Source organism: Camelus ferus, chromosome 30, assembly GCF_009834535.1.
Source record: "Camelus ferus isolate YT-003-E chromosome 30, BCGSAC_Cfer_1.0, whole genome shotgun sequence".
Lineage (NCBI taxonomy): Eukaryota > Metazoa > Chordata > Mammalia > Artiodactyla > Camelidae > Camelus > Camelus ferus.
Window position 1 is genome coordinate 10,785,897 of NC_045725.1, and position 22,762 is coordinate 10,808,658.

The 22,762-nt window shown below is 35.2% G+C and overlaps 1 protein-coding gene and 2 pseudogenes across 1 annotated transcript; 2 read left to right on the forward strand and 1 right to left on the reverse strand.

Annotated features, from left to right (window-relative positions):
- The first annotated feature begins 1,971 nt into the window (after positions 1–1,971).
- Positions 1,972–3,221, forward strand: LOC102507203 (olfactory receptor 140). Its single transcript, XM_006174677.2, has one exon. The coding sequence runs from the start codon at positions 2,295–2,297 to the stop codon at positions 3,219–3,221; it is 927 nt and encodes a 308-aa protein (XP_006174739.1). The 5' UTR covers positions 1,972–2,294.
- A 4,913-nt stretch (positions 3,222–8,134) lies between these two features.
- On the forward strand, positions 8,135–9,202 carry LOC102508957 (annotated as a pseudogene).
- An 11,976-nt stretch (positions 9,203–21,178) lies between these two features.
- Positions 21,179–22,233, reverse strand: LOC102506949 (annotated as a pseudogene).
- Positions 22,234–22,762: the final 529 nt, after the last annotated feature.

Below are 22,762 nucleotides of genomic sequence, written 5' to 3' on the forward strand. Positions count from 1 at the left end.
TTTCTTGGTGAACTATCAACTTCCTGGGGCCTGAGCCATGGAGCTATGACAGACAAGTTCACAGGTAAGATTATTTTTCCCCAAGAAATCATATAATTACAGATGCTCAGGTTTAAATGGATTTACAAATTATATAATCACTGCTCATCCTCATCAATCTGAGTTTTCAATGAAAATTCAGCCTGAAAAACATTAAGAAAGATAGACTCAACTACAATACTACCAATTCAGAAGTAAAAATTATTTGGGGTCTTTTTTTCTTATTGATATGTGTTTAAATTAGTTAGAAGAATAATATAGTTAGTTAGAATTAAATTAGAATAACTATATAATTCAAATTTGTATCCAAAATTTTCCCAACTCATAGTACATCAGAATTTTCTTATGATACTGCACAATTTTTTAAAAGACCTCTGTTAAAAACACGAGTCAAGGAGATGCACTATATTTTAATTATCCATTTGTCCAATGTTGAGTATTCCATTTAATGTCTACATTTTCCACAGCTCTTAACACATTTAGTTAAACATATTTGTAAATAATGGTTTTCCTCTTTTGAAAAGACTTTCCTTTAGAATTTAATCCTAGAAAGAGTATTGTGGAGCCAAAGGAAAAAGAAAGAGTAATGTTTACTTCTTCATAAAGCTCTTTTATCCACTTATCTTTGAAAGGAAAAGACATATTTTTACTAGAATACATTTTATTATGTTTTCCCTTCTCTTTGGGAAATTTATGTCCCCAAAGTTCCTCATTCTATTAGTAATGCAGTATCTTGTAACCAGGAATGACAGATGATGGATGCTTTGAGAAAATGGGAGAAGGAGGCATGAGAATGCCTGTAGCAGAAACAAAGGAGTGGGAAGCTCATTCACATCATGGAGGGATGAGTTACTGAGTTTTGTTAATGAAATTTCAGGGAAGGGATTACTAAAGACACTTCACATGGACAATTTTTATAACTTTATGTTTACACACATATTAATATATTAGTATACACAGTCAGTATCCAATAAATATGTGTTGAATGAATGAACTTTTAATAGGTACTTATAGTAATAGATTTTACATGTGTTTGTGCTATGTGTATATGTATTCATGTGTGTAATACACTACATATCGCTCTGTCTTATCTGGAAATTGATTTCTTTTTGTTCTCATAATAAATTTTTGCTTTTAGAACTTTGAAAATAAAGATTTCCTTACTTGACAGATCCTCCATGTACTGAACACTTACACGATAGTTTCTTTAATCCAAGTCTACTGTTCTGTAAACTTATTGAATATGTCTCTGTCATTGAATATGGAACAGAATTTTGAAGAATAAAAAAAAATACCAATTAGCAAACACTACAGTTATCTTGATAATAAAGTGACCCAATAACATACTCATTCCTAGTGGCAATTAATATTTTCATATTACCTGATAAAGTGTGCCAGAAAGTATTAACCTGGAAGGCAGCTTTCTTTCAAATGTTTATTTGTGTTTCTCATAAAGTAGAGAGTAATGATAAACAGAGCAGGAGGATGAGAACACCTGAATTCCTGGTAGATTTATGGCCTGAAGTAGAAGGTGTATTCTCACCCATGGAGAATGGCAATTCACCAAGCACTTACTCATCACCTAACAGGTTTCAGGCAGCGCAGACATGCCAGGCAGTATGGTAGGTGCAGTGAGGAAACACACCTGAAATAGCTTATGTGTTCTGGTAGGTACCAGGGAGAGCCTGTTGCCCACTACTTATATACATTTCCCTAAACTGCCTGCTTATGGGAGATACATATTCATGGTGTCTTTCTTTCCACACTTAGAGCTGAGGGTTCAGATGTGAATACTCGTGGAAGAGGAACTATCTCTTGCCTGTGTGCAACACCTCTTAGCTTACAAGATACAACTGACAATAACAGTGTGAAGCCTCACAGACACAGAGGAGGGATCAAAATCATAGGACACAGAACTGATGTACCAGAGACACATGGAGTTGGAACCAGAAAGGGAATCCAGATCTCACATAGACAGCCCAGGGTTTTCTCAATAAATTACCCATCAAATGTTGCCCTATGTATGTTTTACAGGTGACAGGTACTAGGTGTCTGAAGAGATGGAAACATCATGGAGGAAGTAAGAGAGAACTGAAACAAGCACTGAGGCAGGAGTGTCAAGGACGTGCTCCGCAGGAACAGTGACTGCTCTAGTTTTGTATCAAGATACTCAGACCACAATCCTTTTATGATTAATGAGTATCATTCCTTATTCTTGTAGATAATTCAGGCCCCAGGAAGGTGTAACTTGCTGAATGGACCTCCTCACCCCTCCCAACAATGTAACTGAATTTCTTCTCTTGGGACTCACACAGAATCCACACTTGCAAAAAATACTTTTCATTGTCTTTTTGCTCATTTTCCTATTCACCCTGCTGGCCAGTCTGCTCGTGGGCATCACCGTCTCCCTCAGCCCCACACTTTCAGCTCCCGTGTACTTCTTCCTCACTTACTTGTCCTTAATCGACACCATATATACATCTGCCACCACCCCAAAAGTGATCATTGACCTGCTTTACCAGAGGAAAACCATCTCCTGGGGTGGCTGCATGACTCAGCTCTTTGTGGTACACTTCCTGGGAGGATCAGAGATCATCATCCTGGTTGTCATGGCCTATGACCGCTACGTGGCCATCTGCAAGCCTCTGCACTACACAACCATCATGCGCCTTTGGCTCTGCCAGCTCCTGGTGGTGGTGGCCTGGACTGGGGGGATCCTACATGCCACTGTGCAGGTTCTTCTCACTGTTGACTTGCCCTTCTGTGGTCCCAATGTCATTGACCACTTCATGTGTGACTTTTTCTCACTGTTAAAACTGGCCTGCAGTGACACTTACAAGCTTGGCATTGTGGTGGCTGCTAACAGTGGGGGCATGTGCTTACTGATTTTTTTCATGCTACTTATCTCCTACATAGTCATCCTGAGCTCCCTGAAATCCCGTGGCGCTGAAGGACGGCGTAAAGCTCTGTCTACATGTGGCTCTCACTTCACAGTAGTGATGCTCTATTTTGTCCCTTGTATACTCACCTACACATGTCCTGTGGAGACTTACCCTGTGGACCTGTTGATGAGTGTGTTCTTTATAATCCTCACTCCCATGTTAAATCCTATCATTTACACAGTGAGAAACACAGAGGTGAAAAATGCCATGAGGAGTTTGTTGAAGAGGAGAGTAACTTAGGTTGTTCGTGATGCCAAGAATGTGATGATTTATATACATAGGAAGAATTATAACATTGTAAATTTTGCAGATCATTGGCAGAAGAAAAAGACTCATAAACCAGCATTTGTTGATAATTTAATATTGGTTAGGCATTTATTAGGCATTATGGTTACTTAGACTTTACCAAGTCTTCGATGTTCGTGATCATAACTTTAGAATAGGTAATGGAGAGAACAACTATAGACCCTTAGTTGGTGATTGTAGAGTATATTTTTCTTCAGATTCTTACTGCTACTTTACTAAATACTTCATATATGTTACTTGGATAAAATTGGTTTTTCCATAGGACCTTGATATCAGAACTTCTATGTTTGCTTAACCTATTGCAAAGCAAATAAGGCATAAAAATTCTTAGATAGAAAATGGACAGATGTATGATGGAATCATGGCTGATTTTTTTCCCTGCACTATTAATTTACCAAAAGCAAAAAGAAAGATGCCACAACAGGAGGAAATATAATTCACAAACTACTTCTAATTCTTTTATTTGCAGAAAAACAAGCCAGAAATTTTGAAATTACTCTTAATTTGGACTTAATTTCTTAATATCCTTGTGGCTCACAGTTTTTCTTTAATATAAAGGACATGCTTTATTTTTACATACCAAGAATTGAGTAGCCATTTGAAACATGAGTAAACATTATTTTATCAAATTTCAACAAAGAAATCTATGGTTAGATTCCAAAGCTAGTGAACTATGCAATGATACACATTAGTTGGTTGTTTCCAACTCTAAGACATTATGAATAAAACTGCTAAAAATATCTTTGTATGGTTATTGATAAAAGAAGTAAAGAAAGCAGAAATATATGAAATGATTATTTTCAAGACACAAGATGTCAGAAAAATTGACATTGATCACCAAGAGATGGGAAACAAGTTGGGCTCTAGGATTTTCCAGTTTATTACCTTTAAGTTTTCTTGCTGTGGTACAGAGAAGGGTACCTCAGAAGGTCCTGGTATATTGCTTCAGTTGAGGAGATGAAGTTGAGTTTCTGTGGAGACGAAGCATCTGAAATTGTGAAAATGGAATATCACAGAGCATAGACCTATAGACCTGCATCAATGGTGGGAAAGAGAGACAGGCAGATAGACAGAGAGACAGACAGACAAACACTGAGAGAGGGAATGCTGGAGAACTAGAGAGAATCCCTCTCAGCTATTCATAAAAGTACTGATCAGTGCATGCATTTGAGAAAGCTACCTGAGGCCGGGGAATGATCTGCCCAGGTAGATTAGAGAGAAGGGTGCTGGTTCCTCGCACTGAATCAGGGATAGTGCCTATTCTTACCAGCTGGGAAACCTTATAGTTCATGAGGGTGAATGCTTAGGAAGATTTTGCATAAGTAAAGGGATAATAATTAGCCCTAGGCAGAGCACTTCTCAAGACCTGCCTCAAAAACAAATTAGCAAGAATAAAAAAATCCAAAAAGAAAACATCCAAAAGAATCAAATTAAATATTATGTTCAGAATTTTATGTCTTTGTAAATATAAGATATTAATCTGATTATTTTCTTTGTGATAACCTTTTTTTCATTCTAGTATAAGGGTTATGATAGGTTCATGAAATGTGTTAGGAAGTATATTAATTCCTCCCGGCAGTAAAAGTATTTATGTAAGATTGGTACTGTTTGTCAATTAGTTGTTTATATAGTATTCACTGATTAAAGCTATATGGGAATGAAAATTTTTTTTTGGAATGGTAGGATTCCAAAGAATTAACTTATTTAGGTCTTAAATTATTCCAACTTAGTTATTTTTCCTAGTGCATTTAGAAAGTTGTATTTTTCATAGCAGTGGTCCATTTTCTTTAATTGGCAAGTATACAGTCCTAAGTCATTTATCATATCATTTTATTATCTTTTAAAAATATGTAGAACCTGTAGTGATGACCCTGTCTTCATTGTTTATCCTAATAATTTGGTTTTTTGTCTTCTTTTTTTCTTAACCAGTTTTGCTAGAATCTTATCAAACTCTCAAAGAACTCATTCCTGGCTTTAGATACTTTCTCTATTTTGAATTCATTTCTATTTCAATGACTTGTCTTCTATTTGCTATTTCCTTTCTACAGTGTTCTCTGCATTTATTTTTTTCTAGCTTCTTAAAACAGAAGCTTAGTTCATTTCCTTTAATTTCTTAGTTCATTTCTTTTCTGTCTTCTAATACTTGCATTTAAGCTATAAATTTCTCTCTAAGCATTCCTTTAACTGCATCCAGTTGATTTATATATAAAAATATGTACTATATTACATATAGTTTCTATATATATGTATATTTCATAGATACCTTTCATATATCTTTTACATTCATTTGTGTCATTATCTTTGTGTTGAAAATATACCTTTTAAAATGTTCACAGTTAATTTAGGTTTATGTTGCTTAATTTGTAATCAATTGGAAATTTTATATTTTGTTGTCAATTTCTAGTTGAATTATATTATTGTAAAATATATACATAACATATGTTTATATACCTATACACATTTGTGCTCTATAATTTATGTCCTTTGAAATGTATTGCAATTATGTCATGACATAGTGTATTGTCTACTGTGGAGAATGCTCCATGAGGTATTTGAGATGAATTGAATAGGCCCACAAATGTTTTCTTTTTCTATTTCCACAGTAACACAGATTCTATCAACTTACCTGTCTGAAAATATGTGACAAATTACGTGACAAACTTTATCTGCATTTGAAACAGACTTCAAATATCTTATTCTGAAATTAGCATTCATAACGTTTTGGAAATTAGTTCAGATATCATCTTCAAAGGCAAAGCTTAAATTTAAACAGACTCACCTACTTTGAAAGCCATGGTTTAAACAAGAAAGTTTTTACATATTTCATTTCTGCCCACACTGGAATTTTCCCTTTGGTGACATGACCTCAAGCTGTTTGCTGTAATTTTCCCCAAGAGGACATGGTTCTATAAGTCCTGTTCTACACAGTGATTATCCTATTGACATATTTGGAAGCAGTCTACCATAAAAATTATAATTAATATCCCATTGAATTTAATTAGACAAGAATCACACTTGGAGATGCACTAACTGAAAGGCTCTATAACATGTACAGTAGTTCAAATGCAGATAAAGTGTTTACAGATCTTTACCCTTACCTCACAGGACAAATGTTCATGAACTGAAATGATAGACTCAGAATATAATAAAGTATGTATATGAAATTATTCTCTATCTTTCAGGAAACTCAAAGCTCAACAATGCAGGAGATTATAACTGATTGAGAATCAAAATATTGGAGACTATTTAACTACTTCACTTTCATTGGTATAAAAGACAAAGAGCAAAATCTGTATGCAAACAATTCATTCACAGTTTTGTGTTTTCTCTATAATCAAAAGGTTGAATTAATATTTGTTCATTATACAAACAAATCCTGCAAAAATGAATATTTTGGTTCTCTATTCACAACCAAGATTCAGAGTTCTTTAGTAACAGGCCACTCATATGCACTTTGAAAATTCCAACTTTTTGAAAAGGAATATTTTTCTGAATGACTGAAATGAAATAGATTTCCTGCAAACATGGTAAGAGTTGGTCACATGGGAATAGTTCAAGATCCAATGATGCTGCATGTACCTTGTCCTCTGTGTTCTCAGAGATGACATCAGTGTGTTAAGAGCAAAGGAGAAGACAGAAGAGATCAGAACATGGATTAAGTGGTTGTCTTCTTATGCAGGTAAACCAGGAAGGGTACTTATACACAAGATTCTGAACTAAGTTTTACATTTTGCAAGAGTACATTGGTAGTGTGAGAATTCAGTCTTGTAGAAGTTCTCTTTTGTTAGGAATCCTTTGTGATTACTAAAATATGGGAAGATTGATTTTATTCTGTCGTGCTCTTTTTGGATATTATTATATTACAATGATCTGAATGATCTTTATCTAACATAAAGAATTCTTAGAAACTAATTCCAAATGTAAATAATTGGGGATATTTTCATGGGTAGATATTTATAAATCTGATGATAGTCTCAATTAATATGTTCTGTAAATATTGTTAGTTTGTTAAAAATTAAAAGATGATGTAGCTACCTGTAGACATTGATTGAGTGGTTTTCACGAACCTAAGGTAATACTGTAGAAAGCAAGCTGATACTTCAATTCTCACTTTTCTGTTCTCAGATAAGCTTCAGTGTACATGTTTCAAGGCCATAGAAATGTATTTTTTCCTTAATTTTAATCATATTTTAAATTTCTTTTATTTTTATTTATATATTTTTATTTTTTATTTCAAATGTTGTTTATATTTTTATTTGTTAATTGGTTACAGATCTTCATCTATTTTGATGTTAACTCTTGTGTAAATCCTCTACAATGTAAATCTTTCTCCAAACTACTTTTGTCTATTGACATTGTGGTATCTTTCCCTAAATACTTTAAATTTTTTGAACTTGTTAAATACATCTATTTTAAATTTCAATTATTATTTAAGAAGACTTTTCCCACCCCTAGAATAAAGAAAGTTACGTTCTTAATAAATTTGAAGTAGAATAAAGGAAATCTTGCTTTGCTATTTTATTAGAACATTAATCCATTTTTATTTTTGTGTAAGGTATTAGATATATGTACAGTTTTATTACTTTCCATATGGAAAACTAGTTATGGCAACTAATTTATTGAATAATGTGCTATTTCCCCACATATGTCTCTTAATTACTTGCATCTCCATTACTCTGAAAGATTTTTGAGGGTAGGTGTGAGGATTTAATCAGCCTTGTATGATGATATCTGAGAATACTGGAACATAAAGCATATTGCTTATTTGCTGAAAGAATAAACAAATTATCTTAAGATTTCAGAAAGTCACTAGTATTAATTACATTTACAGATATTTTTGTCCTGTACTCTAAAATAAAGCATCCAGAAAACTCTATGGAACAAAGGAGGAATGTGACTGGGTTTGTCCTCCTGGGGCTCACTCAGAGCCCCCAAGTTCAGAAAATATTATTTCTTGTGTTCTTGCTCATCTACATGGTGACAATGGTGGGCAACCTCCTCATTGTCATGTGTGGTGGTAGTCAGCTCAACCCTGGATTCCCCTATGTACTTCTTTCTTGGCTGCTTATCATTTATGGATGCTGTTTATTCTACTACAGTCACCCCAAACATGATTGTAGATTTACTCTGTGAGAACAAAACCATTTCCTTCCAAGCTTGCATGACCCAGCTTTTTCTAGGGCACTTTTTGGGTGGTGCTGAAATTTGTCTTCTGGTGGTCATGGCTTATGACCATTATGTGGCCATCTGCAAACCTTTGAATTATTCAGTGATCATGAATCAGCGAGTGTGTGTACTGCTGCTGCTGTTGGCCTGGGTTGGTGGGTTTTTACATGCTGTAGCTCATCCTCTTTTTGTTTACAACCTTCCCTTCTGTGGCCCCAAGGTCATTAACCACTTCGTCTGTGACATGTACCCCTTGTTAAAACTTTCCTGCTCTGACACCTACACCACTGGCCGCACTGTGTGTGCCAATGATGGGGCAATCTGTGTGGTCATCTTTACGCTCTTACTCATCTCCTATGGGGTCATTCTGCACTCCCTGAAGAATCTTAGTCAGGAAGGGAGGCACAAAGCCTTATCCACCTGTGGCTCCCACATTACTGTGGTGGTCCTGTCCTTTGTCCCTTGTATTTTTATGTATGTGAGACCTCATTCTATGATAAATTCTTTGCTGTGTTTTTTTTTTACCATTATAACCCCTATGTTGAACCTTCTAATCTTTACTCTGAGAAATGGAGAGATGAAAAATGCCATGAAAAGTCTCTAGACCGGAAAAAGAAATTGAGGCTGAAGGGATATATATATCCCCTATTTTCAATGAAGAATTGTTATTTCCAGTAAAAGTCATGTGTGATTATTTAACTGTAGTAAATTTCTCCTCAGGTTTTATAATTTGGGCATGAGGAAAAGTATTTATTATGTGAATACTTCCAATGCAAAATATATTTCTAAGATTTTCATAATTTACTAGTTTGAAATGTGTTTTTAAGATTTTCACAATTTCCCGAGGCAAAACGTATGGTTTTGAGGTGTAAAATATCTCCATTAAGAATATAGATTTATGTTCCATATGATGATTTAAGCTATAGTTAATACTGCAGATTTATTTTAGTTAGTGGAAGGTTTTCTCTTGTTACTCTCAATTAATGTAGACTTTCTCATAATTAATAAAACTCATTACAGGTTTCAGAAAATAATAGAGACATGAAATAAACAGTTTATTCACTCCATTCCACACAAAGGTAGCCCATATTGATATTGAAGTTGGTATCTTATTTTTGTATCTGTAAGACACTTTGCATATATTATTTTGTGTATATTGCTTAACATGTTCACATTAAAGAAGAGCAATGTTTCAGTTGCAATACTGATCATAAGGTGGCTAAGTTTATGAAAAACATCTAAATGGAGAAGGAGTTTATGTAGAAAAATAGCCAAATCTTACTTCTTTTCCCAGTTGGGTAATCATATTATCTCCTCAAGTGGACCAGCATTGTTTGGAAGTATATTTTCATAAAGATCAATCATTAATCTTCCCAGATACTTTAAAATATTTGGTAATACCTCTCTGCTCTTTTGCAATATCCCTGACTCCTTTTTTGCTTTTAATATTTCATAGTCTTCTATAGAAAAACAGGCTCTGTCTTTCATCTGCAAATATTGCATAAACTATAATCTACCAGCTTCAAATATGAACTACAGAACTTGACACTAGATATTCTGGGTAAGATTGTTAAGGAAGATGATGACTATATATGCCATCTTATCTCTATTTTTAATGAAATACTGATTATAGGTAATAAAGAGACCAGAATATATTGTTTTATTTGACAGGCATTTATTCACAAAATAATTTCTATCTCTGAATCAGTGTTAAAATAAAATATTATCTACCTCTAAATGGCAGAAGCATGTGGTCAAAAAAATTTACTGCTCTGCCTCCATTATTTGGTCTGTATTCTTGCGGGTTAAAATCTTTGGAGCAATGGGTGCTTTTCACTAGTAAAATACAATGTATGAGAAACCTCATGTCCTGACTTTTATTCCTGTTAAGTGGAAAACTCTTATATGATCTCACAGTCTTCTCAACTACATTATTATTCACCAAAAATACTAAGTATTTGAGTTTATCAGATTTTATGTAGTTTATTCCTCCACTTTTCATTGTTGCTATAGAGTGAGAGTTGTGTCCTTCTTCAAAATCGAAGTTAAATCCTTTATAATATGGTGGCATTTGAAGGTGGGCCATTTGGAAGATGATTAGGTCATGAAGGTGTAGTCCTCATGATTGGGATTCATTTTCTTTTGAAGAGACCCCACGAGTGCACTTGACCCTCTGCCATAAGAAGACACAGCAAAGCGGTGGCTCTCTATCAACCGGGAGGGGACTGTGCCAGACATGCCACCTGCTCGCTCCTTAATCTTGGACTTCTGAGCCTCTGAACCTGTGAAAAATAAATGTTTATTGCTTAAACCACCTGGTCTAGAGTATTCTTTATGTGCCCAAATGGCCCAAGTCAGATATTAGTTAATTTTCAAATTTGTGTAGTTATTTCACTTGATGAGATAAAAATCTTTGTTAATTAGTCTGTGTTCATTGGTCTATAATTTCCCTGAAGTCAGGCAAATTTTCTCTTTTTTTTAAACTATTTTTTAACATTTTTTATTGATTTATAATCATTTTACAATGTTGTGTCAAATTCCAGTGTAGAGCACAAGTTTTCAGTTATACATGAACATATATATATATTCATTGTCACATTTTTTTCTCTGTGAGCCACCATAAGATCTTGTGTATATTTCCCTGTGCTATACAGTATAATCTTGTTTATCTATTCTACAGTTTTGAAATCCCATCTATCCCTTCCCACCCCCTGCCCCCTTGGCAACCACAAGTTTATATTCTATGTCTGTGAGTCTATTTTTGTTTTGTATTTATGCTTTTTGGTTTTTTTTTTTTTTTTTTTAGATTCCACATATGAGCAATCTCATATGGTATTTTTCTTTCTCTTTCTGGCTTACTTCACTTACAATGACATTCTCCAGGACCACACTTGTTGCTGCAAATGGCATTATGTTGTCAGTTTTTATGGCTGAGTAGTATTCCATTGTATAAATATACCACTTCTTCTTTATCCAGTCTCTGTTGATGGACATTTAGGATCTTTCCATGTCTTTGCTATTGTATATTTTTGGATACAACCTTATGATTGTTTGGTAATAGTTACATGCCCAAGACTTTAGGATTGTGCTGTAATTCACATACGGAAAAGACACTAAGTCCTTTCTGACTTCATCCTTGAAAATGTGAATCAAATGTAAATAAGAGGATCCTCTTTTTAAATAAGAAAATGACAAGGCAAGATTTATGTATACTCTACGGAGATGATTACAAATGTTTACTGAGACATCAATCAATTATTCACAATATATGTATTTTTCTGGGTGAGAACACAAGATATTGAAAACATAATTTTCTTCAAAATAAACATGTAGTGTTGTGATATCCTAAACATATTTTATGGGAAGTTTTCAAACTTTGCACAATGACCCTAAAATTTTGAGGGAGAAAGGAAGAAGGATGGGAAATGCCCCCAAATTAAACCCTCTCAACAGTGTAAAATTTGATGTCTAAATAGAAAATTTTCAAATTGTTAAAGAAATTATTAATTATGTTGGCAGATTATTTTACCTTTTGGAATTAGATATTTCCTCATCATAAACAAACAATAAATTATAGATGGGTTAAAAATTTGTTTGAAAATTAGTTTTTCTAAAAAGGTTAAAATTTACAAAATCTTTACGAGGATATAGAATTTTTCAACAGTGATATGATAGAACTAATAAAAAAGTAAAAGAATGTTAAAATAATATGTTCATATGAAAACATTCAGAATTATAAATGACATAATAAATATTTGTAGTATACAACAAAGAAAAATAAGTATTTGTAACAATTTTATGCATATATATATAGAATGTAGAAAGTGTTAATCAAAATTTATCAGAAAAAAATACTCACTCCAAAAGATCAAGAATTCAACTAATTGACAAAGTCTATAATCTGAATTTTGGGTCCCTTCTATTGTGCAAGCAACAAAGAACACAATGGCAATAAAGAAAATTTGTCTGTCCCTTACACCACACACAAAAATAAACTCAAAATGGATCAAAGACTTAAACATAAGACAAGATACAATAAACCTCCTAGAAGAAAACATAGGCAAAACATTATCTCACATACATCTCAAAAATGTTCTCCTAGAACAGTCTACGTGAGCAATAGAAATAAAAGCAAGAATAAACAAATGGGACCTAAGTAAACTTACAAGCTTCTGCACAGCAAAGGAAACCATAACTAAAACAAAAAGACAACCTATGGAATGGGAAAAATTTTTGCAAATGAAACTGACAAATGCTTCATCTCCAGAATATATAAGCAGCTCACGTGACTTAATAAGAAAAAAACAAGCAACCCAATCCAAAAATGGGCAGAAGACCTAAACAAGCAATTCCCCAAGGAAGACATACAAATGACAATAGGCACATGAAAAAATGCTCAATATCACTAATTATCAGATAAATGCAATTCAAAACTACAATGAGATATCACCTCACACCAGTCAGAATGGCCATCATTCAAAAATCCACAAATGACAAATGCTGGAGAGGCTGTGGAGAAAAGGGAACCCTCCCACACTGCTGGTGGGAATGCAGTTTGGTGCTGCCACTGTGGAAAACAGTATGGAGATTCCTCAGAAGACTAGGCATAGACTTACCATAAGACCCAGGAATCCCGCTCCTGGGCATATATTCAGAAGGAACCCTACTTCAGGATGACACCTGCACCCCAATGTTCATAGAAGCACTATTTACAATAGCCTAAATATGTATCAACAGAGACTGGATAAAGAAGATGTGGTATATTTATACAACGGAATACTACTCAGCCATAAAAACTGACAACATAACGCCGTTTGCAGCAACAAGTGTGGTCCTGGAGAATGTCATTGTAAGTGAAGTAAGCCAGAAAGAGAAAGAAAAATACCATATGAGATTGCTCATATGTGGAATCTAAAACAAACAAACAAACAAAAAGCATACATACAAAACAGAAATAGACTCACAGACATAGAATATAAACTTGTGGTTGCCAAGGGGGTGGGAAGAGATAGACTGGGATTTCAAAATTGTACAGTAGATAAACAAGATTATACTGTATAGCACAGGGAAATATACACAAGATCTTATGGTAGCTCACAGAGAAAAGAATGTGACAATAAATATATACATGTTCATGCATAACTGAAAAATTGTGCTCTACACTGATATTTGACACAACATTGTAAAATGAATATAAATCAAAAAAAAATTTCAAAAAACTAAAATGAGGAATCACTTTACACTTGGTAGATGGCTATGAGATCTATAGCAGACAACACATTTTGGTGAGGATGTAGTGAAAATGGACCTCTACTATATCTTGGTGTGAATATTATGAAGGTTTCTAAAACTATTAAAAATAAAACTCCCATATCATTCAACCATCTCACATTTGTGTATACATCCAAGAATATGAAAGCAGGAATCTGCAGAGATACCTGTACTCTCATGTTTATTGCAACATTATTTACAGTAACTAAGACATGGAAAGAACCAAACTGTCCATTGATAGATGAATGGGTAATGATAACATCATTTATATATATATATATATATATATATATATATTCATTTTTGTCATAAAAAGTTACTCTAATAGAAAAACTTTTTTTTTTCTGGATAGAAAAAATGGGACAGACTAATATGTCTATAGAAATTTATGGAAGGCTTGTAAAACAGGAGCCCTGTAAAAGAAATTTTGTGTATGGTCATTCTGAGATCAGATTGAATTTAATTGGGAAGATGGATTTTGTTATTAAAAGTGGGCTGGTGCAGTACTAGGTTTGGTTCCTCTCTGCTAACAGATTAAGATGCTTAGAATGTTACTTATGGATAACAGACCATGTGAACTTCCTTGCTATTAAGTGATCTATATTTGCCTTTGAAATCTTTTGTCACTTTGGTTAAAGAAATACATATTCACAGTGACCGATGATCCTATTAGACCAAGTGTTTTGAAACTTTTGGATGTTGTTGACAGACTTTCTATCACATTCTAATTAAAATTCCTAGCTGACTTTGGGATGCTTCAGAGGGCCCCTGAGGCATCTCAGAGGGGAATATTACTCTAACTAGAGTTGTTTGGTATGCTAAATTACATGGGAAGGATTTTCAATGAATAATAAACCTTCATAGATTATACTGTATGGATTATATAATTATGTAAAATTTCTAGAAATTATGTAAAGTTTCTGAACTTAAATATGTCCTGGTGTAGTATTATTGGTCATAATCCAGTTGTTATCTTAAAATGTTGTGTCATAGCACCTTGATTATTTCTTTGTCAAAAACAATGTAATCAGATCATTAACCTTGACTTTTTATGTCTTTTGTCATTCATGAAAGAGGAGCTGATGCTTTAAAGAATTGCTTCAACTTCAGGAAGATTCATAGAAAGGGCTTTTTTGAGAAATACAGGTTTCTGATAACCTTTTTTATTGTAATTATTACTTTTATTGAGTTATTGTCGATTTACAATGTTGTGTCAGTTTCCAGTGTAGAACACAATTTTTCAGTCATACATGAACATATATATATTCATTGTTGCATATTTTGTCACCGTGAGCTACCACGAGATCTTGTATACATTTCCCTGTATATACAGTACAATCTTGTTTATCTATTCAATATATAGCTGTCAGTATCTTCAAATTTCAAACTCCCAGTCTGTCCCTTACAACCCCCTTCCCCCTGGCAACCACAAGTTTGTATTCTATGTCTATGAGTCTGCTTCTGTTTTGTATTTATGTTCCTTTTTTCTTTGGATTCCACATATGAGAGATCTCATATGGTATTTTTCTTTCTCCTTCTGGCTTAATTCACTTAGGATGACATTCTCCAGGAACATCCATATTGCTGCAAATGGAATTATGTTGTAATTTTTATGGCTGAATAGTATTCCATTGTATAAATGTACCACTTCTTCTTTATACAGTCATCTGTTGATGGACGTTTAGGCTCTTTCCATGTCTTGGCTATTGTAAATAGTGCTGCTGTGAACATTGGGGTGCAGGTGTCATTTTGAAGTAAGGGTCCTTACAGATATATGCTCAGGAGTGGGATTCCTGGGTCATATGGTAAGTCTATTCCTAGTCTCTTGAGGAATCTCCATACTGTTTTCCACAGTGGCTGCACCAAACTGCATTCCCACCAGCAGTGTGGGAGGGTTTCCTTTTCTCCACAGCCTCTCCAGCATTTGTCACTTGTGGACTTCTATATGATGGCCATTATGGCTGATGTGAGGTGATATCTCATTGTAGTTTTGAATTGCATTTATCTGATAATTAGTGATATTGAGCATTTTTTCATGTGTCTATCGATCATTTGTATGTCTTCCTTGGAGAATTGCTTGTTTAGGTCTTTTGCCCATTTTTGGATTGGGTCATTTGTTTGTTTCTTATTAAGTTGTATGAGCTGCTTATATATTCTGGAGATCAAGCCTTTGTCAGTTCCATTTGCAAAAATTTTCTCCCATTCCATATGTTGTCTTTTTGTTTTAGTTATGGTTTCCTTTACTGTGCAGAAGCTTGTAAGTTTAATTTGGTCCCATTTGTTTATTCTTGCTTATAGAGCTAAATGACTTATTCAGTAAAATCCTGGATAGCAGGAAGGTGAGAGCAATGTATTTAGGAAGTGGCCCTGGGTTGTCATTTTTAAGATGCAGTAGTGCCCTGTGCTCCTCAGAAGCCCTGTGCCCTGAGCATGTGCATCATCAAGACTGTCTCTAGTGCAGGGCTTTACAAGACTTATTCCTGTCAGGAAGTATTTCTAACTCACTGTGCTTTTCTTGAAAGATAAGTGGACATGGAATTATCTGCAGTAGAAATTTCCATGGACAAAAAATTAATATACTTTGATAGATAGAAAATTTAATTATGTCTTAGAATGCTTCCAAAAGGAAGAAGCTTAATTCCTGAACAACCTAAGACATCACCCATAGCACTAACATACATGTATATACATATATACATGCATATATAAGTGTATATATACATACATCTAATTCAATGTATCAGTTTCATTAAACAATTATAATAAATATAAACTGACCAAAACAGAAAGAAAAATACCACATAAAGTCTTTCCAAAACTGATTAGTAGAAGAATAAAGTTAAAGGAAGTTGGTACCAAAGAAACACATAAATATATATATATACATATATAACATATTATATACATATGTATAACTTATATAGTACATACACACACAGAGAAAATTGCTTTAAAGATGGAAACATAAAATCTGTCTTAAAGTATACTATACTTTCCAGCAACTCCTGTTCTTCCTTTTCCTAAGACACCATGTACGAAACAAACACTTTTATTTACTGATCTCATAATCTGGAAAGAGTCCGAACGATGGACCCTTAAGTTTCCATAATGCCAAATAAGATGAAAGTAAATTAAGCTAAAGATTGTTGATAGCTCAAAGCTCTCCATTCTGAGGCAAAATTTGTTTATATAGACAAAGCAGGTGAACTGACTCATTTTAAATATAATTGTACATGCATATAAGTGATTCAATTATTTCAAAATATTTTAAAATTAATAATATCATGTTTAATACTCAAAAAGTTTTTAAAATCACCTCCACAACTCAGTCTAAAATCAGCTGCCTGATGGTCCCCATAAATATGAGGCAGAGATTGTACCAATGAACTTTCTAGGATCAAGTCAGGGTAACCAAGGGCCTCAACTCATTGAGGATGTACTCACACAAACTTTTATGTATAAAAAAGCTGAGACTTATGACACATTAGAGTTTCAACTTAGCAAATCCAAGCATGGAGGTGAGTAAATCAGGACATACCCTGGGAACAAATCACCCAAATATTTAATGGGAAGTCATTTTGACAGAACCAGGATTCCTAATGTTTTTGAAGAATTTTCAAATGACACAAGATTTCAACATGTGCAGAGTTGCATCATTTCAACTGCATCCCTTTGAAGCTGGGTCTCTCCTGACTGAGGCACTAATCAGCTTACAAGTGAATTTCCATCCATCCCTGCAATGATCCAATTCTCTCAGGGGCAGAGCTTCACTGGAGCCATGCCAAGCTGATGCTTCACCAGCACAAAGCCAGATCATGGTATTAACAGTTCGCTTATTTTTTCCACAACTAAACTCTCTTTTTCAATAGAAGAATGGCCACACAATGATCCATCTCCCTCTATTAACAAATGAAAAACTGTCAGTAGGACTTCTTTTGGCCACCTCGCTGCTACCAGAACTGAATTTTTCTGTTACCCAATCTGGCTCTCTGCATCTTTCAAGACTATTTTTAAAATTGTGACACATCTAACTGCAGGATAGTTGCCGTGATAAAGGATTTTAAAATGTTTCTTAGCCAGAAAAAATAAGAATTAATTTTTTTTCTCACTGCACAAGAATTAGTATTCTTAAGGGATTTGTTTTCGATTTAGAAATATTTAGGGTTATAGCCTTCATTCTATTTCTACCTTTAAAAGTAAAAATTACTAATACCCTACATTTATAGCACACTTCATAGATTACAACTGGGTCATTACTCTGAGAAGTCTCTTGAGAAAGAAGACTCTTCCAGTTGCACTAAATATGATCCTCACAGATGACTGGCCAACCTCTGTGTTTAGAGTACCCTTACTAACACCCTAAAGTTACCCCATATGCTGACTTAATTATTTAGACATGGTTCAGGGCAGAATTCCTCAATCAGTTTTTCACTATTGCCCCACTAAGGTGCTTTTTTAGACATTTAGACCCTTAGACACTTCACCCTCTAAAATAGTAATGTTACAAAAGTACTATTTATGTCTGTGATTTATTTGTGTCTGTGCCTTGTATATAAGTATATCTACAATAAAAGATGTTCATCCTTCCAAAACCATTTTTACCTACTTGGGAGAGATAGTGCTCCCATCAAATGCATGTTTTTAATAACAAACTTATTTTAAAAAATAGAAGGGGCTTAATGTGCTTATTTAAATTTTGACCAAACTGAAATTCTTGCTGTGCTTCAACTGCACAAATCTATACCCAAAACTTGATGAATTGTTTTTCATCAAACCCACTGAACAGTATTTTTTGGTTAAATAAGTCAAAATTTCCTAAACTGAATTGACCATGGAGCCATTTTCCCCGTAATAACTGTTAACAGAATGGGACAACAAGGGGAAAAGCCCAATGGAAGGAGCACCTGTTTAGCTCTTGAAGGTGCTGCCCCCAATCCTCAATGATTGAGTGGCTCACCTTTCCTCCAAATATCTCTTTCACACAAGGGTCACTTCCTTTGAAATTCAATCATTTGAATTTCATTTCTTGAGCCTGTTACATCCCACTTTCCATGATGCCCACGAAGGGTAGTATATCTGCACAAATGAGATCATTACATGGCTTTTCCCTGACATGAGAGAAATCAAAAGAGTATAAGCAGCCTGTTAAATGGAAGTCACACACAGCCAAAGAGAAGAAACGCCCCTCACCCAAACCCTACAAAAATAAATAAATAACTATAGGAAGAACACGATGACAATCTCCACAACATAGCCAACGATCAGATCAATGTTTTGGTATTTTTTATATCATGATATTGTTATGGGAGTATAGGTTCTTGCCTCACATGGGAAAGAATTCAAGATCAAGGCATGGTAAAGCAAAGCAAGTTTATTTAGAGAAATACGTCCTCAGCAGAGAGTGGGGTCCATTCCACTCAGAAGGGAAAATGGCTTAGGAGATGCACACTCCCTAGGGAGAACGTGGGCCATCTCAGAAAGGTGAGAGGGAGAGAAGATGAGGGATGGGGGGTGTTTAGTTTAAAGCAAAAGTAGATACACACTCCATAGACAGAGTGCAGGCCAACTCAGAAGGCGAGCGGGACAGCAACCACAAGGTGCAGATTTGTTAGGTTTCATAAGCTTGGTAATTTCATATGCTAATGAGTAGGAGGATTATTCCAACTACTTTGGGGAAGGGGCAAGGATGTCCAGAAAATGCCCCCCACCCACTTTTTGGACTTTCATGGTCAGCCTAGGAATTGTCGTGGCACCTGTGGTTGTGCCATGAGGCTCAAGGTCTGCTGGAAGTTGAATTTTCCACCATCTTTGTTCCAACCAGTTTGTCCTGTCCTCAATTGCTGTGTCATTCCTCCAGTGGCTGTGCTCTGCAGCCTTTCCTCCCACTTCAGTATCAAGGAATAGTGTGAAGCAGGAAGACTAGAGGAAACAGTCTGAAAGACTTGGTATTGTTGCTTAACTTCATTGAGTCTTATTTTCCTCTTGTATGAAGTGGAGTAAAAACCTCACTAATGATACCTTTGCTATATTAAGAAAATGAAAGTATTAAAGAACCTATCAAAATGTGTGCCTCATGGTTGGAATTCAACAATAATTAGCTCATTCCCCTCAACTAATGCCTAATATTTTCACTAAATTAAATTCCAGATTAAACAGAAATCAGAAGGGGATGTTTGCTTTAAAAATTTTTTGTTACCATATTAATGTTGGTCTTTTGTAAAAGTGAAGTGATGTAACTCAAAATTTCAAAAAAAGGAAAAACTTGTAGTGCTGAAAAGCATAACTACAGGTGAGACAGGGCTACAACAAATTAGACGACATCTTCTTGGAGGTCAAAGTGAATCGTTAAGTTTGCATATAATTTTTCTTATCTATAAACAGAAACATACCAGAGACAACTGTGATTCATTGAAAGTAAGACTGAGTTTTAAAGACCTGGATTGGAAGTTTGTGGCTGAAACATTTGAAAGGAAGGTGCATGACAGTGTAATAGTTCCTGACACACTTTATGGGATAAGTGAGTGTGATGTGAGGCAAGTAATTAATAAATTTCTCTTGGCTTCAATTTGCTTCTCTGTAAAATGGGGACACTAACAATGGAATTACCAGTTTAGTATATGGATGAATAAACTGAAGTGACTTTGCCTGGTAAGGTGTTCATTTAATGTAAAAATAAGTATCAGACCTATAGAGTAATAGTTTTAGAACTTAAATATATACTTTTTGTTTAAATGTGTAAGTTTACACTTTTTGTTACAAGTGGCTCCTTAAGTCTTGGTATAAACATTTTTTTATATTAAAAAAAAATATATATATATATATAAAACCCATAAGGATGCTTAAGAATTTAAGACCAAATTAATAATAAATTTCTAATTTCTCATTTATTTGTTGTGCCATGAAAAGGTAGAAAGGAGAGATAGATTTTGAATTATTCTTTCCTCCCTTTGTGGAGTCTCTCTTTTTGCTTTTGGTAAACGCAGAGTGCAGGGTAAAAACAATCAGCTGTGATTTCTTCAAACAACTGTCCCTTCCACATGTACCCATCTAAGAATTTCTATCCCTTATTGGCTTTGCCAAGACTAAGCAAAAACAAGAGTTCTGAGATGAAGGTCCGATAGAAAAACTAATTTCATCCAAGTAACATGTATGAAAAATGTGGTGAAGCAGCAGGAAGACTCTGGAGAAAAACATACTCTACAATCATCAAACCAGGGGTTTCTAGTTGTTCTCTCCATTGGCTATTCTGAAGATATGACCATGAACATTCATTAAAGCTTTGGTACAGTACATTACAAGTCATAGAAAAATGCCTAATAAATGCTTAGCCAATAATAAATACCCAACAAATGTTAGCTTCTAGGCCCTGTTTTCCTGTCAGTGATCCACAAAACTTCTGAATTATTTTTTTCACAATTTACAACAGGTATAAACTTCCCTATGTATATAAATCATCACATTCTTGGCATCATGAACAACCTAAGTTACTCTCCTCTTCAACAGACTCCTCATGGCATTTTTCACCTCTGTGTTTCTCACTGTGTAAATGATAGGATTAAACATGGGAGTGAGGATTGCAAAAAACAGAGTCACCAACTTGTCCATGGGTAGGTGGTCACAGGACATGTGTAGATGAATATACATGAGACAAAAGAGTGCACTGCTGCTGTAAAGAGGGAGCCACATGTAGACAGAGCTTTGCATCATCCTTCAGTGCCATGGGATTTCAGGGAGCTCAGGATGACTACACAGGAGATGAGTAGCATGAAAAAAATCAGTAAGCACATGCCACCATGTTAGCAGCCACCACAGTCCTAAACCTGTAAACGTCACTACAGAACAGTTTTAAAAGTGAGAAGAAATCACACTGAAGTGGTCAATGACATTAGGACCACAGAAGCACAAGTTGATGAAAAGAATCTGCAGAGTGGCATGTAGGATCCCCCTAGTCCAGGCCACCACCACCAGGAGCTGGCAGAGCCCCTGTTGCATGATGGTCGTGTAGTGCAGAGGCTTGCAGATGGCCACATAGTGGTCACAGGCCATGACAATGAGGATGATGATCTCTGATGCTCCCAGGAAGTGTTCCAAAAAGAGCTGAGTCAGGCAGCCACCCCAGGAGATGGTTTTCCTCTGGTGAAAGGATTTTCCTTATGTACATCTATTTCCTCTAGGGGTGGGGACAAAGGTGAAAGAGACATCTAAGAAGGACAAGCAAGTGAGGAAGAAGTACACGGGAGCTGAAAGTGTGGGGCTGAGGGAGATGGTGATGACCACGAGCAGACTGGCCAGCAGGGTGAATAGGAAAATGAGCAAAAAGACAATGAAGAGTATTTTCTGCAGGTGTGGATTCTGTGTGAGTCCCAAGAGAACAAACTCAGTCACATTGTTGGGAGGCATGAGGAGGTCCATTCAGGAAGTAATACCTTCCTGGGGCCTGAATTACCTACAAGAATAAGGAATGTCACTCATTAATCATAAAAGGATTGGGGTCTGAATATCTTGGTGCAAAAACAGAGCAGTCAGTGTACCTGCGGAGCACGTCCTTGACACTCCTGCTCAGTGCTTATTTCAATTCTCTCTTACTTCCTTCATGATGTTTCCTTTTGTTCAGACACCTAGTACTTGTCACCTGTAAAACATCTATAGGACAACATCAGAAGGGTAATTTACTGAGAAAACCCTGGGCTGTCTACATGAGATCTTGATTATTTTTCTGGTTAAAACTCCATATGACTCTGCTGAATCTTCTCTGTGTCCCATGATTTTGATCCCTCCTCTGTGTCTGTGGGCTTACAAATTGTAATTCTCAGATGTATATTGTAAGCTGAGAGCTGCTGCACACAGGTAAGAGGTATTTCCTCTTCCTTGAGAATTTATATTTGAAGCCTCACTCTAACTGTGGAAAGAAAGACATCATCAATAAATATCTCCCATAAGCAGGCACCTTAGGCAAATGTATATAAATATTGGCAAATCAGTCTCCTTGGTACCTAACGGAACACATAAGCTACTCAGATGTGTTTCTTCACTGCACC